Source organism: Gavialis gangeticus, unplaced genomic scaffold (assembly GCF_001723915.1).
Source record: "Gavialis gangeticus isolate Ggan-Ray unplaced genomic scaffold, GavGan_comp1, whole genome shotgun sequence".
Taxonomy (NCBI): Eukaryota; Metazoa; Chordata; order Crocodylia; family Gavialidae; genus Gavialis; species Gavialis gangeticus.
Genome location: NW_017728994.1, coordinates 33432457 through 33446804, shown reverse-complemented (window position 1 = coordinate 33446804; position 14348 = coordinate 33432457). Strand labels below are relative to the sequence as shown.

Sequence of the window (14348 nt, the reverse complement as noted above, 5' to 3'; positions counted from 1 at the left end):
TATCGGCCCCCTGCTGGTTTGCAGTCCTGTCAGGTTTGCAGACAGGGGGAGGGAGGTTGAAAAGCTCAGTATCATCAACACATGCATGCACTACACACACCCCCTTTGCCTCAAGAGTACTAGCCAGGGGCTGGGGGCTGGCAACACTCCTCCCCCTTCAGCAGCAAGTGGGGGAAAAGCCTGGGATGGTGCAGGCAGGGTGGGGGTATACACCCCTCCCTAGTCAGAGCGTCCTGCCAAAGCCTGGCCACACACCCCCTCAGCTCAGTTCTGTGGAAGGGAAAGGTGGGCTGCTTTAGCCTCCCCCAGCTTTTAGCCTGAGTCACTGCAGGCATGTGCCTGCATTTCTGGAATGAAAAGGGAATGTCTATCCACCTCCAAATCGGTTCAAGCTTTGCAGGTTAAACTAACCTGCAAAGACTGAATCAATTCAGGCTCAGGCTTTTTGAATGTCTGTCCCTAGCCCAAAAAAGCTTAAATTCCTTAAATTACAGGAAAAAATTAACTTCTTTGCCCCATTTAGCCTTTCCCCATTAGTGGTTGCCCAAATTTACAGACTAACTGCATAGCTAGACATGTGTGCATTGAAGGGAATTGGACCTTAAATGGAAGGGGAAGTTTTAGATCAACAGTAAGCAGCACTGATTGGGCTGTAGAGGAAAGGGAAATGCATGCTATTACTATTTGTCTAAGTACAGACATTCAGAGGCATTAGGGAGAAGTTATATCAGTTCAAAATGGCTGCCCAATATCAGGTAAGTCAGGATGGCGGGGGCTAGCAGGGGGGTCCAGACTAGAGGGGTTGAGGGTGTGTCAGCAGATGAGGGCAGGCACAACCTGCGCGTGGGGCAGATGGAAGGGCAAGCATGACCTGTGAGTGAGGTGGGAGGACAGGCACGATCCACAAGGGGTGGGGGGGGCAGGCACAACCCACTGGTGGAGTAGGTGGACAAGCATGACGTGTGGGCGAGGTGGAGGGACAGGCACGACCTGCAAGGGGTGAGGGGGTAGGCGTGACTATGGGTAGGGTAGGGGTGGCAGGCACAACTTACAAAGGGTGGGGGGAAGGCACGACCCACAGGTAGGGTGGGAAGGAGTGTGTTCCATGGGTGGGGAGTAGAGCAGGCACAATGCACAGGGTTTTACTGGGGAGTGTCTAGTGGGGCCCATGGCAGGTCTGAGAGTATCAGGAGCTACTTTTAACTCCCAGTCCTTCCCCCAGTGAACCCATACCCCCATCCCTCCTGCTCCCTCCCACACTGGGACTTGCGTGGCTCTGGCAGCAGCAAACGCTGATAAAAGTGACTACACCCAGAGGGGCTTGTGGGATGGGAGTTGAGAGGGCTAGCTGGGCCAAGGGCAGCAAAAAATATCCCACGGGGGAGGCCAGGGTGAAAAGAGCAGCCCTGAGGCTGGAGCCAATGGCTGGGTTTTCCCAGCTCCATAGCTGCGCAGGGAAAGTGGACAGAAGTTCCATGCACCGGTTTGACCTTAACTGAGTAAGTTTGAAACTACATAGATACAAGTTTATCTTACACCATGTTTTGCAATTTTTAGACTGGTTTTTGTATATAGAATTTCTGTAGTTACAGGTTTAGACTGATTTCTGGTCACTGAAACCAGGGTATGTAAGTGTAAGGTCAGTACTGGGACGAGTTAAGTTTAAATCAGGCAGCCATTTTGAACCAAATTTAACCTCCCGAATGTCTGTACAAATAGTATCTAAAGAATGGAGGATTTGCTTACAACCAAGAACACCCACCCTCTGTACTGCTGGGGAAAAAAAGCCACCAAGGGTTTCCTGTGGCCAGTTTCCCCTCCTGACCCACAGCGGGGTCCAGCACTGTACCCCTCCAGCTCTGGAGCCGGGAGCAATCGAGTCACACAGCTCCCACAGCTCCAGCCTGAGCTGCAGTTGGCTGGGAAGAGCCCTGCCCCCACGGCCTGGCCCTGCCATCAACCTGCCTTGCCCGAGGCTGGGGTTGTAGGGCTAAGCTGAGCTGAGTTGGGCTGGCTGGGCCCATGGGTGCTGCTGAGGGCGGGCGCAGAGGGCCTGGGCCAGGCTGCGGGGGCAAGGCCCGTCCCAGCCAGCTGTGGCTCAGGCTGGGGCCATGGGAGCTGTGCGCCTGGTTTGCTCCCAGCACCCAGACTGGGTTGGGCTGTCACAGAGTCACTGCAGTGGAGATGGCTCTCCCCCACAACTTCCTCCCCTGCCACAGGGCCGGGGCAGGGGAGCCCTGTGTGGCACTACCTCAGGGCTAGAGGGGTGCAGCTCTGGGCCCGCTGTAGAGCGGAAGGGGGAACTGGTCACAGGAAGCCCTTGGTGGCTTTTTTCCCCAGCAGTACAAAGCCCCCCTGACAGGTGTTCTTAGTTGTGGATGCTGCAAGTAAACCCTCTGCTCTTTAGATTGTGCTTGCATGGAAGGGGTCTGGCCAGGGCTCAGCCAGGTGCTGGACTAGATACTAGAGGACCTCTGGAGGCCCCCGCCAGCTCTGCTTCTCTGTGATTCCCTCCCCTCTTTCCATAGGTGACTGATAGGGGGTGCACAGGGGTGCACATGCCCCCCCCGATGGGACCGGTGCCTGCCCTGATGGCCGACACTGATGCTATCGGTAGGGCTGGTGCCCCCCTGACAGGGCCGCCGCCATCGGCAGCTTCTGCAGGTGACCCCCCAGATTCAGGAGGCACCAGTCACTCATGCCCCTTTCTCCCCTTTGCCTCAGACATGGGGCCAAGGTCCGGCCATGCCCCAGCTCTCGCTGCTTGATCCTTCAGTGCCAGCCAGGGGCTGAGGTCTGGTCATGCTCCCCCTTCACTGGAAAAGCTGGCAAGGGCTGCTTCCCCCCTCCCCCTCCAGGCACACCCCAGCTAGGGACTATGCAGGCCAAGGTCAGGGTTTCACCCCTCCCCAATCATACAGCACCTGCTGCTCCCTGGTCACACTCCACTCAGCTCAACTTCCCTTCAGCCAGCTGGCCACTGCAGAAAGGAAGGGAGGCTCACTCTAGTGTCCTCCAGCTTCTAGTCTGAGCCACTGTAGGCATGTGGCTGCATTTCCAGAATAAAAAATGAATGTCATTTCACTTGCGGCTCATTTCAATCTACACAGTTTAGACTAACCTGCAAAGATTCAATCAGTTCAGGCTCAGGCTTTTTGAATGTCTGTACTTAGCCATATTGATCAATCCCCAGCCCACAGACTACCCAATGCCTTTCAGTAGCATGTGATAAACTATCATACTTCTAATTTTGTGTAAAGGAACCTTACCACACTATTCCTTGTGCTCCTGATCCGATAGGCTTTAAATTCTGATATCGTTTCAGTACAGTGAAGGTAGAATCTCCAATTTCTACACTGTAGAAATTGTTGTCACGCTTGCTTCTGCTCATGACGTCCAGTTAGATATATAGCTTCATCCAAAATTCAAATCACAACCTATAAAAACAAGAAGATTATGGTTTGAAAACCAAAACTTGTTAATTATAAGTACCTAATGAAAAAAGAAATCCTTATCAGAAGATTTCTACTCTTCACTCAACTTCTGTCAACTCTAGGGAGGACATCTCCACAATAGAAGTTTTTCAAGTTGAAGATATTCAAGGTACAAAAATGGTCTCTGTACATCAATCCAAGACCTACAACAAAAGAGCCCTTTCAGGATTAGGATCCCATTAGGGACTACTATTAATAACTATTAGTTGTGGATAAAAACTAAATCTTGCCTAACAGAAGCTTACCACAGAGACTTATGAACAAATCTGAACCTATGTGAGACAGAGGAGTAAAAAATTAATGGGATGTACAGAGGGAGGAAAAAGATGCATCTGTCTTTCTAAATAAGCATAACTTTCAAAGCCCGGTACAGTTTAACAGTTTACCAAAACCAGGTGGGTTTGACTAACAGATACGAACTATGGAAAAAGAAGTGATCAATCAAGCAAGAAAAATAAATCTTACTTATTTCTAGGAATATCGTTCCTACCATGAGAAGCATATTCCATAAAAAACAAAACAAACCTAAAGCTGCACAGCTAACCACTCTATAAATTCAGAAACATCAGCCTTTTGGTTATATTATACAACTTTAACGCAGCATATGCATCACCAAAATCTTCAAAATTATATCTATTTTTTCCCCATTGGAACATTTCTAAACATGCATAAAAGCATTAAAGCATATTATTTGATAACTGACAAATGAGACTATAACACATACGCAAGGGGGAAGAAGTAAAGTTTCATATATGGCCTTAATATGGCATTTTTTGGTTAAGTATCAACTGCAGGTCCCTAATGTTCTCTTCATGTAGATTTCCTAGAGATAAAGCAAGTAATTTTTAAAGTACATGATGTACAAGACTTTTAAAGAAATATTTTACCTCTACTGGCAACAAAGTGCATTTCATTTTAATGCATATATAATTACAGAAAGTATTGGTTAAATTAAACTACTTAACTGATGACAAGGTTCTTAGCTCTTAAACAGCATTTTGTTGTGCATTTATTTTCTTCTATTTTAAAACAACTTTAGAAATGTGGAGAATGTAAATTGGAAATCAGTCTTTATGCTTAGGTTAGTCAGTTAGCAGTCATGTATTTGGAGTGGTCCACAAAAATAAGCCTCTAAAATTAGAATTCGTCAAGAATTTAAAAGCTCAGCAATTTAGATTCTCAACCAGCTGATCTGCATTCAATTCAGCCACACAGATTCAATAACGCAAAGGGAACTAAAATATACTAAAATGTGTTTTTAAATTATTTAACACATTACATAAGCTAAAATAAACTGCTTTAATTGTCACCATACGTCTGAAAAGAAAGGTTTATTAAATGGGCTCCCTTTTCAGACTGTCAGAAATGTCACAGTGAACACAGCTATACTGCTTCCAGTTGCAGAGCTAGCATGTGCAGACCTAGCTTGGTATGTGTCTACCAAGTGCCTGGCAAGTGGTTCATAAGATATGAAGGTTGTGGGGCTCTGTGTGGGGTTGGGAGAAGGTGGAATGTGCAGAGGACTGTGCACAGGGCTCTGCAAAAAACGGGCTGCTGGACTGTATATGGAAGTGGAGGAGCAGTGGAGGAGGGTAGTATGGTTTAGGTGCACGGTGATGAAAACAGGTGAGAGGGACTGGTGGCAGAGCTTGTACGAGGCAGCAGCTGCTCGGTCTTGGGATAGAAGAAGAGCATAACATTGCCTATTACAGGGGTGTTCAACCCCTGTGGCAAGGGTGTTCAATCCCCAGTGTAGTGTCATCCAGCCCATGAGGCTCCTCACATGTCCAAATATTCAGCAGCAGGGGACCAGTGGTACTGCTCCCCTGCTGCCAAACTTCCAGGTGTGTGAGGAGCCCCTGGCCCTGCATGCTAGATCAGGTGCACAGGGTCTGATCCTAGAATGGAGCTGGGTGGCACAGGCGGTAGGCCCCAGGCCTGATCACAGCATGCAGGGCTCAAGGGCCCAATCCAAAGATACAACACTGGGCAGGGGTGATGCCAAGCCCAAGGGCCTTATCCTGGCACAAGGGGACCAGCTGAAACTAGACAGAACCCTATCCAGGTGTGCAGGGCTGGGCGGAGGCAACGTGGGACCTGGTCCTGAGTCATAGGACTAAATCTGGTCCTTAGACCAACTCCACCACTCATTTGGCCCACAGGGCCAGAAGCTGGAGCACCACTGGCCTAGTAAGCCCTGGGCAAGGAGAAAGTAATGGGTCTCAGTGTTGTCTCATGGCATGCTATCAGGGAAGTTAAAGGGACCTGTTAACTTTAATCCTGAATGGAGCCAGCCCCTGTGGTTGCATTTTGAGGCCAGCCTGGATCTATGCAAACCCTGAGTAAACTGGGCCCAAGAAGGTGGAGAGCCTTGTTATAAACCAAGGATGAGGCCAAAAGGCATGTAGTTACTTCCTCTAGCTCTGTAGCACATAGCTTAACCCCCCACTCCCCCTCTCCCCTCAATTATCCTTGGGGTCCTCTTCTCCTTTAACCTTTATTCAGAGATGACCTCACATGTTTCCGTGGCCTCAGTCACCAGCTGTATGACAACTCCTTCCACAGCTCCCACCTTGCTCACCTGTCAAGACAAGTTATCTTGTATATCCGAACAACAACTCAGCATGGTGAATGATCAACTCTGCTCTCAGTCTTCTCACTGTTGTTTCCACTGTCCTACCACTCTGATTAGACTCTAGTTTTCCTCCAGTACCTTCAGGCAACCATGAATTTTGTTGCTTGTTCCTTTACAGCAACTTCTCTAAAGTCCATCCCTTCTTCATCGCTCACTCATCTCCACTTCTGCAGCAGCAATAACTTTATCTCTAGATTGTGCTCAACAACTCACTGCCCACAATCATATGCAAAATGCTGTTTCTCAAGTCATCTTTCTCTCTCCCTGCTTGTAAAAGACATAAGCAACACTGCTGCTAGAGTTCTTTCTACTTCTGTATTGTGTTCAGGCTTCTGATACTAACTTTCAAAACTCTGAGAAATAACATTCCTGCTTTCTTCATGTTATCCTATGCCTTTAATGTGCAGGGCAAAGGAAACAATTTAGCTGTTTCCTTTGTGTCCTTGCATGAGCCTAAGGAAGAGATACCAGTGATGCTGCACCAGTGTCAACTCAGGTAGATACTGACTAAAAATTGTGATCTATATGAGCCAAGCACATCTTCACTCTGAGCAAGGCTGTAATTATGTCATTATCTAGCTAGGTGGGCTGGATGAAATCTCTTCACACGATGGAGCCAGCCTACACGCCATTGATTACTGACCCCTGAACTATGCTATGCATTTCAGTATGTTTATACAAAATCCTAAAATGACAGTATAAAGGCCTCTAGTTTAAAAGTATGTGTTTTATTACATGAAGAGAACCCACATATAGCTAACGAGACAGCAAAGTTGCCAAAGAAAGGATAGCCTGATTTGTGGAACATCAAGACCATTAAAAAGGGAAAGGTGTCATTAACACCTGTAAAGTGCAGAGTGATTAGGAATCAGATAGATCCTAATGAGCATTAAGTCATCTGACTCCCTCAGGGCTGCCTGAATAGAAATGTCACTGCTGCTGCCAGGCAGTTGGCTTTAAACTTTAGGTGGAGCAGGAAGCAAGTGGGGCATGACTGTACCAATGCACTTTGCTGGATCTGTCTCTGCTGGACTCTGCCCTTCCTTCCATGGAGCTACTCAGAAGAAGAGAAGCAAAAGAGGAAGAACAATTAGAAGTCGTGTTTACAGAGTTGGGCTTTCCGCATAGGCACAAGCCTCACGCTCAAACACATGGATTAAACCACACATCAGCAGGTAAGATAAATGAAAGGCTTAGCAGCCAAATACTGTCTGCATGGGCTGGTTAGCTCAAAGGAACAAAAAAGCAGCTATTAAGCCTGATTTAGTTCAAGCAAATGTTAGTTCAATTCCAACCTTGACAGAAATAAGGAGGATAAAAAGCCAGGCACTTAAAGCAACAACCCACGAAATGTGATTTTTTTTTCCTTAGACCCCTGACACACAATACATTTATTGTGCAATTAACTGATTAACTGCACAATGAATTTAGACATGATACACATACAGAGTAACTATTTTAGAATATAAAAATGGCGAACCAACCACAAAAACATTGCTTCAAACGTGTGCAATATTTTTGTAGCTGGTTTCTATCCAGCTTTAATTCAAACATGTTGTATATATCACACGTTGGGTGCCAGGTCTTTGCTAGGACCCCTGGCATCCCAAGATGTACTGCTCCCTCCCTCACTTCATCAGCCATCTATCTATCCGCTGACTCTGACAACAAACTGGTTGTCATACCTTGTCCAAATGCCACAAACGGGCTGCTGGGGGAGCAGGTTTCAAGGTTCCCTGTGGGGAGTTAAGGGGCTCCCCCTGCCAGGACCTTGGCAACCCTTGAGCCCAGCAATCTTTCTTCCCTTGTGCTGCAGCCCCCACTGGGGACTGCAGGGTGAGGCACTTTAAAGGGCTGAGTTGTGGGGAGCCAGGCTAAACATGTGGTTTTTAGAAATCCTAGGGTGTGAGGATCCTGGGATGGGGGAGAGGCCAACAGGTCCCAGAGTTCTGGGATTTTTAAAAAATGTGCATACAGGTGGATAGTTCTAGGGCTGCCCCAAGGCTGGCTGATAATCAACAGGTTGTTGGACTCAGCCCCAAGCCAGATCTCTCCCAGCTGCTTGAGACCAGTCTGACAACCAGACTAGGTCTGATTGCCAGATACAGCTGCAGACAGCTAGGGGTCTTGAACTGGCCCTGGGACTGATCAGGTCCAACAATTAGCTGATTTTCAGAACTGGCCCTGCGTACCCTGGAATTTGGAACCTGCTGGGGAGCAGACCTAGGTTTAAGACAGAGCTCCTTCTACCTGATCTGCAGGATCCAGCTAGGGCAGCTCTGCAGTGATGCTATTGGGATTAGAGGACTTCTATAACTCATCCCAAAAATCATGTCTCCTGTCACGCATGTCTGGAATGGCAGGAGGTGCAGTGTTTGGGATGAGACATATAATCCCTTTGATCCCAATCACGCCATTGTTTTAATATCTGCCAGATGCCGTAGGGAAATGTATTTTGGGTACAACGGAAAATTCAGAAGGTGCTTATTTTCAAGAATATTAAAACAAGTGCTTGCATAAAGGTAGCAGGAGAAAGCTTAAGGGAAGGGGGGTTTAGGGCTGTGACTAAAGAAACAGGCAGAGGAAGGGGGAAGGAACGCTGGGGCTGTCAGGCCCACATTCTCATCTCCCATGTGTGTAGTGGGTACCACAGGGCATCTTCTCTGTATCAGTCCCCCTCCAGCCATCCTCATATAAGCTGCAACTGGAGACAACCTTCATCTCTAAGTATATCTAAATCCCTCTTCCTGCCTCCACAACAAACCCAGGAGGCCAGGTTCCTCTTCCTGTCCCCTTCATAACTAGGGACCTACCTAAATTGTGAAGCAGGGGGATTTTTGCAGGCCACTCACAGTGCATGGAACCAATGTCACAGTCTTTTTGTGGTGAGGCCCCCCCCCGCCCCCTGATTGGCCGAGAGGTCCTGCCAGCCCTGCCCCTTGCTGTTTATTGGCTCAAGAGGCAAAAACCTCAGCATAATTAAATAGCAAAGTCCACAGAAATATCAAATAAATTACTGTATTATTGTGAATCTAAGTATTAAATTGAAATTTAAATTGAAATATAATATGAATATAAATATATATATATAATATCAATCATAACTACTATCATAATTTATTTAGTGTTCTACAAAAACTTTCATAATACTAAATAATGATAACCTTGACAGAAACAATTCATGTTAGTTGTTAAACCCGCTATGCAGCATCCACCAGCAGTTGTAACTGACATCCTCTGTCCCTGTGGCGTGAACAACTTGTCCATATACTGCGACTGCACATTCTGCATCCACTAAATTGGTTGGAATGCTAAGGCAGAGTTTTGCCAAGCTGTAGAGATGTGGAAACTGATCAGAAACAGATTCTCAAAACACACTCACAGACAAAGGCATCCAGCAGTCTTTGACAAAGTTCACGTAAGCAGCACATTCCCTGTCACGTTCTTTCTGCCATCCAGGGATGATTTCAGTAGCTGAGGATCAAAACTCAGAAAAGTCACCTCATTGGGGTCAAAATTGTGAACAGCACTAAAAAAAGGTGGCAGCCAGTTGTTTAAACCATGGTGGTGTTGACCGGTTGTACTTGCAGTACTGACTCAACTTCGCAGCTATTGCCTGCAACAATTCTAGTTTGCTGGTTTTCACATTGACAGTTTGAAAGTTGTTGGGATGCTATGTCTTCAACCTAACTTATCAAATCCATCAGTTTTTTGTGGAACAAGCCTGCTGACTTTCAAACCACATTAGAAGCTTCATGAACCAAATCCCATTTTCAGTCACAAACTTAACTTGATCTTCAGTGTCACTCTGTCTTAAGAGACTGTGTAGTTTTAGCATGCACTGGTGTGCCGGGTGCGATTTCAAGCTCCTCACACATAAATTGTGGGTAATACTTCATTCATTGCCTGGTACCAAGCTGCTTATTACTGGCATCCTTTTGTCTGCGACAGACAGTGTATATTACAGCCTATGACACAGATGGTTTGCAGCATCCCATGTGACTGAATAGTCCAATCCAAGCTTTGCATGATCTGTGGCAGTGGATGCAAGTGTATATGTCATGTTTGGGTGGTTCAGTAGCTGCTTGCTTCCTATGAACTCTTTTCTCTTCAAGCTGTTGGAGCCAATTCCTGTTGTGGACTTTGATGCTCTGGTGGAGACAATGATGGTGCTTGTTCCAGTCGCTTGCTAAGATTTCCCATTGGTCAGGATCAATTCCAAATGCCTTCATATCTCGCTTGTATGCATTTTTGTAGTGAACCTTGGGATGTCCTGTTGTTCTTGTTCCCTCCACAAGTTCCCCGTATAGCATGTCTTTGGGTATACATCCATCTTCCAATCTGCTCAGATGGCCTAGCCAGAGCAGTCATCCCTGTCTGAGTAGGGCTGTCACACTTGGTAAATTTGCCTTTTGAAGAACCTCTGCAATGGTAATCTTGTCTTCCCATTTGATGTTGAGTATGTGGCATAAACAGCACAGGTGGAAGCTGTTTAACTTTTTCTCTTGATATGCACAAGTTGTCTATTTTTCCCCACAATACATGGAAGTGCTGAGTATGCAAGCTTTGTACACCAGCATTTTGGTCTTAATAGTAAGTTTTGAGTTGTTCCATGTTCTTTTAGGTAGCCTGATGAAGGTGTTGGCAGCCTTTCTGATGCAAACATTAAGTTCTTCATCCTCTGAAAGGTTGGTGGTCACTGTAGAACCTAGGTAGCTGAACTTCTGGACTACTTCTAGCTAGTTCTCAATAACAGTGATTGATTCATCTTGTGGAACTCCCTGTGCTAGTACAACTGTTTTCTTTATGCTGATGGTGAAAGCAAATACCTGGCAAGCTCTTGAGAAGCAATTCATGAATTCTTGTAGTAGGTCTTTGTTGTGGGCTATAAGGGCAACATCATCAGCAACTAGAAGCTCCCTGATAAGCACCTGTCTAACTTTAGTCTTTGCCTTAAGTTGTGACAGGCTAAAGAGTTTCCCATCCAGTTTTGTGTAACAGTACACTCCACCTTCCGTGTCTTTAAGCATGCAGATCAGGAGTACTGGGAAGAAGATTCCAAAGAGCGTTGGGGCAAGAACACATTCTTGCTTCACTCTGCTTTTCATCTTGAAGCTGTCCGAAGTGGACCCATCAAACTGAACAGTTGCTTCCATGCTGTCGTGGAAGGAATGTAGAAGACTTAACAGGATTGGTGGACATCCTGTCTTTTGTAAGATTGCAAATAGGCCTGCTCTGCTGACGGTATCAAATGTTTTGGTTAGAGCCACAAAGGCAATGTACAATGGTCAGTTTTGATCTCTGCACTTTTCTTGAAGTTGCTGCAGGGAAAATATGTCTATGGTTGATCTTCCAGCCCTGAATCCACACTGAGATTCAAGGTAGACACAACTCACCTGCTGTTTGTAGGCACATGAAGATGACCCTTGCAAAAGCTTTTCCTGCTATACTTAGTAGCGAGATGCCGCTGGAGTTGTTGCAGTTGCCCTTATCTCCTTTATTTTTATACAGAGTGATGGTGTTTACATCACACATCTTGTGGTACCTCACCCTCTTTCCAGCATTGGAGTAGCAGCTGATGGAGATACAGTAGCAGGCTCTCTTTCCCGCGCTTAAGAATTTCCACTGAGATGCCATCTTTTCCAGAAGCCTTGCCACTTGATAATGAATCAATGGCCTTGGTTAGCTCTTTTACAGTGGGCTCCACACCTAACTCTGGCATAACCTGCAGAGGTGGTATTTGGTCCAGTGGTTTGCTGGTGATGTTTTTTTCTGGTGTGTATAGCTCTGAGTAGTGTTCAACCCAGCAAGACATCTGCTTGCTTCCATCTGTAATGGCTTCACCACTGCTTGACTGAAGAGGGGCAGCCTTGTTACCAGTAGCGCCTAGAGCTTTCTTTAGACCACTGTACATGACTTTTAGGTTCCCCATGTCTGAGGCTGTCTATCATCACAGAGCTTAGTCCAGTATTGACTTGCACAGAGTCTGGTTGCTTTCTGTACCTCATTTTTTGCCTGTCAAAGTCTTGCTTTGGTGCTCTCTGTTAGCTTTTTGTTGGGTTCCAGGTAGGCTGTGTTCTTGCTGTTGATGAGAGGTGCATTTTCTTTGACTCAGTCCTTATTGGATGGTCTTTTTTCCCCCAGTGTAGCATTAGCCGTTTTATGGATTTCAGTTTTTAACCCTTATTTCCTCTGCCTTTTCTGGTAGTGACTTCCCAAACATGCTGAGTTCAAAAGCCTTCACAAACTCTTGGCACTTCCTCTGGTTCCTGGTGTTAGTGGTACTGATTTTGGGCTCACTCCTAGGTTTTGCTCTATATAGTTTCTTAGCTGTAATTTTCACTTTGCTAGTGATCAGGGAGTGGGTGGTGTCACAGTCGGTACTACAGAACATGCAGGTCTTCTGCACTGAAGGAGATCTTCCCTCTAACAATAACAAGGTCTAGTTGGTGCCAGTGGCCTGTTCGTGGATGTTGCCATGACATTTTTTGGCGATCTTTTACTGCAAAATATGAACGGGTAATGCACAGTTGGTTTTGAGAGCACAATTCAAGAAGTCATTGGCCGTTTTCATTCATCTTGCTGATGCCAAAATGCCCTGGGGAATCTGACCATGAGTTGCTGTCTATGCCAACTCTTGTATAGAAGTCTCTGAGGAGGAATAGTCTATCAGTTGACAGTATTTCTTTGAAAACTTAGTGCAGTGTCGTAAAATTTATTTTTCTCCCCGTGGCTGGAGTTGAGTGATGGTGCATAAGCACCGATGATGTTCGCAAAGCCGATGGTCGCCTGAAGTCTAAGTGAGATGATGCGCTCTGACTTCCCAGTGAGTGTTTCTATAAGCTTTACCACCTTGTTGTTCACAGTGAAACCTATGCCATGCAGACAATTTTTTTCAGCTCTTTTATTTTGCCAAAAGAAGGTATACTTGGCCTCATGGACAGAACCAGCATCTACAAGTCTTGTTTTCTGGAGTGCTGCAATGTCAACGTTGAGTTTGTACAGCTCACAGTCAATCAAGACTGACTGCCATATGCTGCTCATATACTGTAGGTTGTCATTCTCTGTCAGGCCAGGACACATGGCCCTGAGATTCCAACTTCCAAGCTGGAAAGTTCTTGGTTTCTGGTTTTTGCCAAGTGCATTTCCACCTGCTTTTCAGCTCTTGGCTTAGCCCCATGCACCCAAAGTGGCAGACAGACTCTGGTGAGTCAGCACCTAACTGCCCAGGGGCTGCCTGGCATTATGGAGGGCAGTAGCTGACCAGTAGAATTCAATATCTCCTGCCAGCAAAAGGTGACCCATAGTGCCCTCCTCTACACCAATTGAGTGAAAGCTTATGATCTGTAACTGCCACCTTCTGTGTTGTGTCCATGCTGCCAGCAAGGATGGAGTGTCCTCTCCACATGGTATAGCTGCAATAACCTGGGCAGCTGATATGGAGACACTGCTTTGCCCATGTATCAGCATCCTCCTCTTGGCTATACTGGTTTGGTCCAAAGGAAGGGCAGGAGTTGATATGTTTGGAACCAGCTATGTTTGCAGGACTTGCCAGTGCAGAGGAGGTCTTCCATCTGTCTGCCTTTCAGTGCTCCACTCCTAGAGTGGTTGTCAGCCATGGCTGAAGAGCCCAATCTACCCTGTGTGGGTGCTGTTGGTCAAATCGCTGAGCAATTATGCTCATTCACTTTATGATAGCATTTCCTCCATCAAGGGTTCCGCTACCCTCCTCAGGGACTAATCCGCCCAAAGCTATTGGCAGTTCCTGAGGTCACCAGGTTAATTAACTACTGCCCAGCACTCGGCATTGACCAGTACAGGTTGTACTGCTTATGGTCATAGCGGTATCAGGTTTTCAATCCTGACATGTCACAAACAAACTGCATAAAACCACAAAGTCCACCTCGTAAGCACTGGCTCTGGTGGAACTGACAGTCACATGTAGATCCCTGCTTTGACGGGCAATGGACTCCCTGTATCAAAGCTTACTGCCTGGACATTGTTTGAATACTTTTTTAAAGAGGAAACCAGGCTATCCACATCAGGAAAACAGGTGCATCAGATGTCACTTGCTAAAGAAAGGATGCATGTATTCCAGGTGATACGAACTGCATTAGGCATCATTCCATAGAGCATACCAGAGAAAGCTTTTCACATATATACTGCATTATCAGACAGAAATGCTGAGATCTTGTTAAATACTAAGCCATAGTTTACAA

The 14348-nt window shown here is 46.3% G+C and overlaps 1 protein-coding gene across 5 annotated transcripts in view; it reads right to left on the bottom strand.

Annotated features, from left to right (window-relative positions):
- The window catches only part of MAPK8 (mitogen-activated protein kinase 8), a 171243-nt gene that overhangs the window by 48317 nt on the left and 108578 nt on the right, over positions 1-14348 (bottom strand). For all 5 annotated transcript variants that reach the window (XM_019502545.1, XM_019502548.1, XM_019502544.1 and 2 more), the window contains one exon: positions 3270-3437. In XM_019502545.1, the coding sequence (XP_019358090.1) occupies positions 3270-3391 (122 nt within the window). In that variant the 5' untranslated portion in view covers positions 3392-3437. The remainder of the gene's footprint in view (positions 1-3269; positions 3438-14348) is intronic.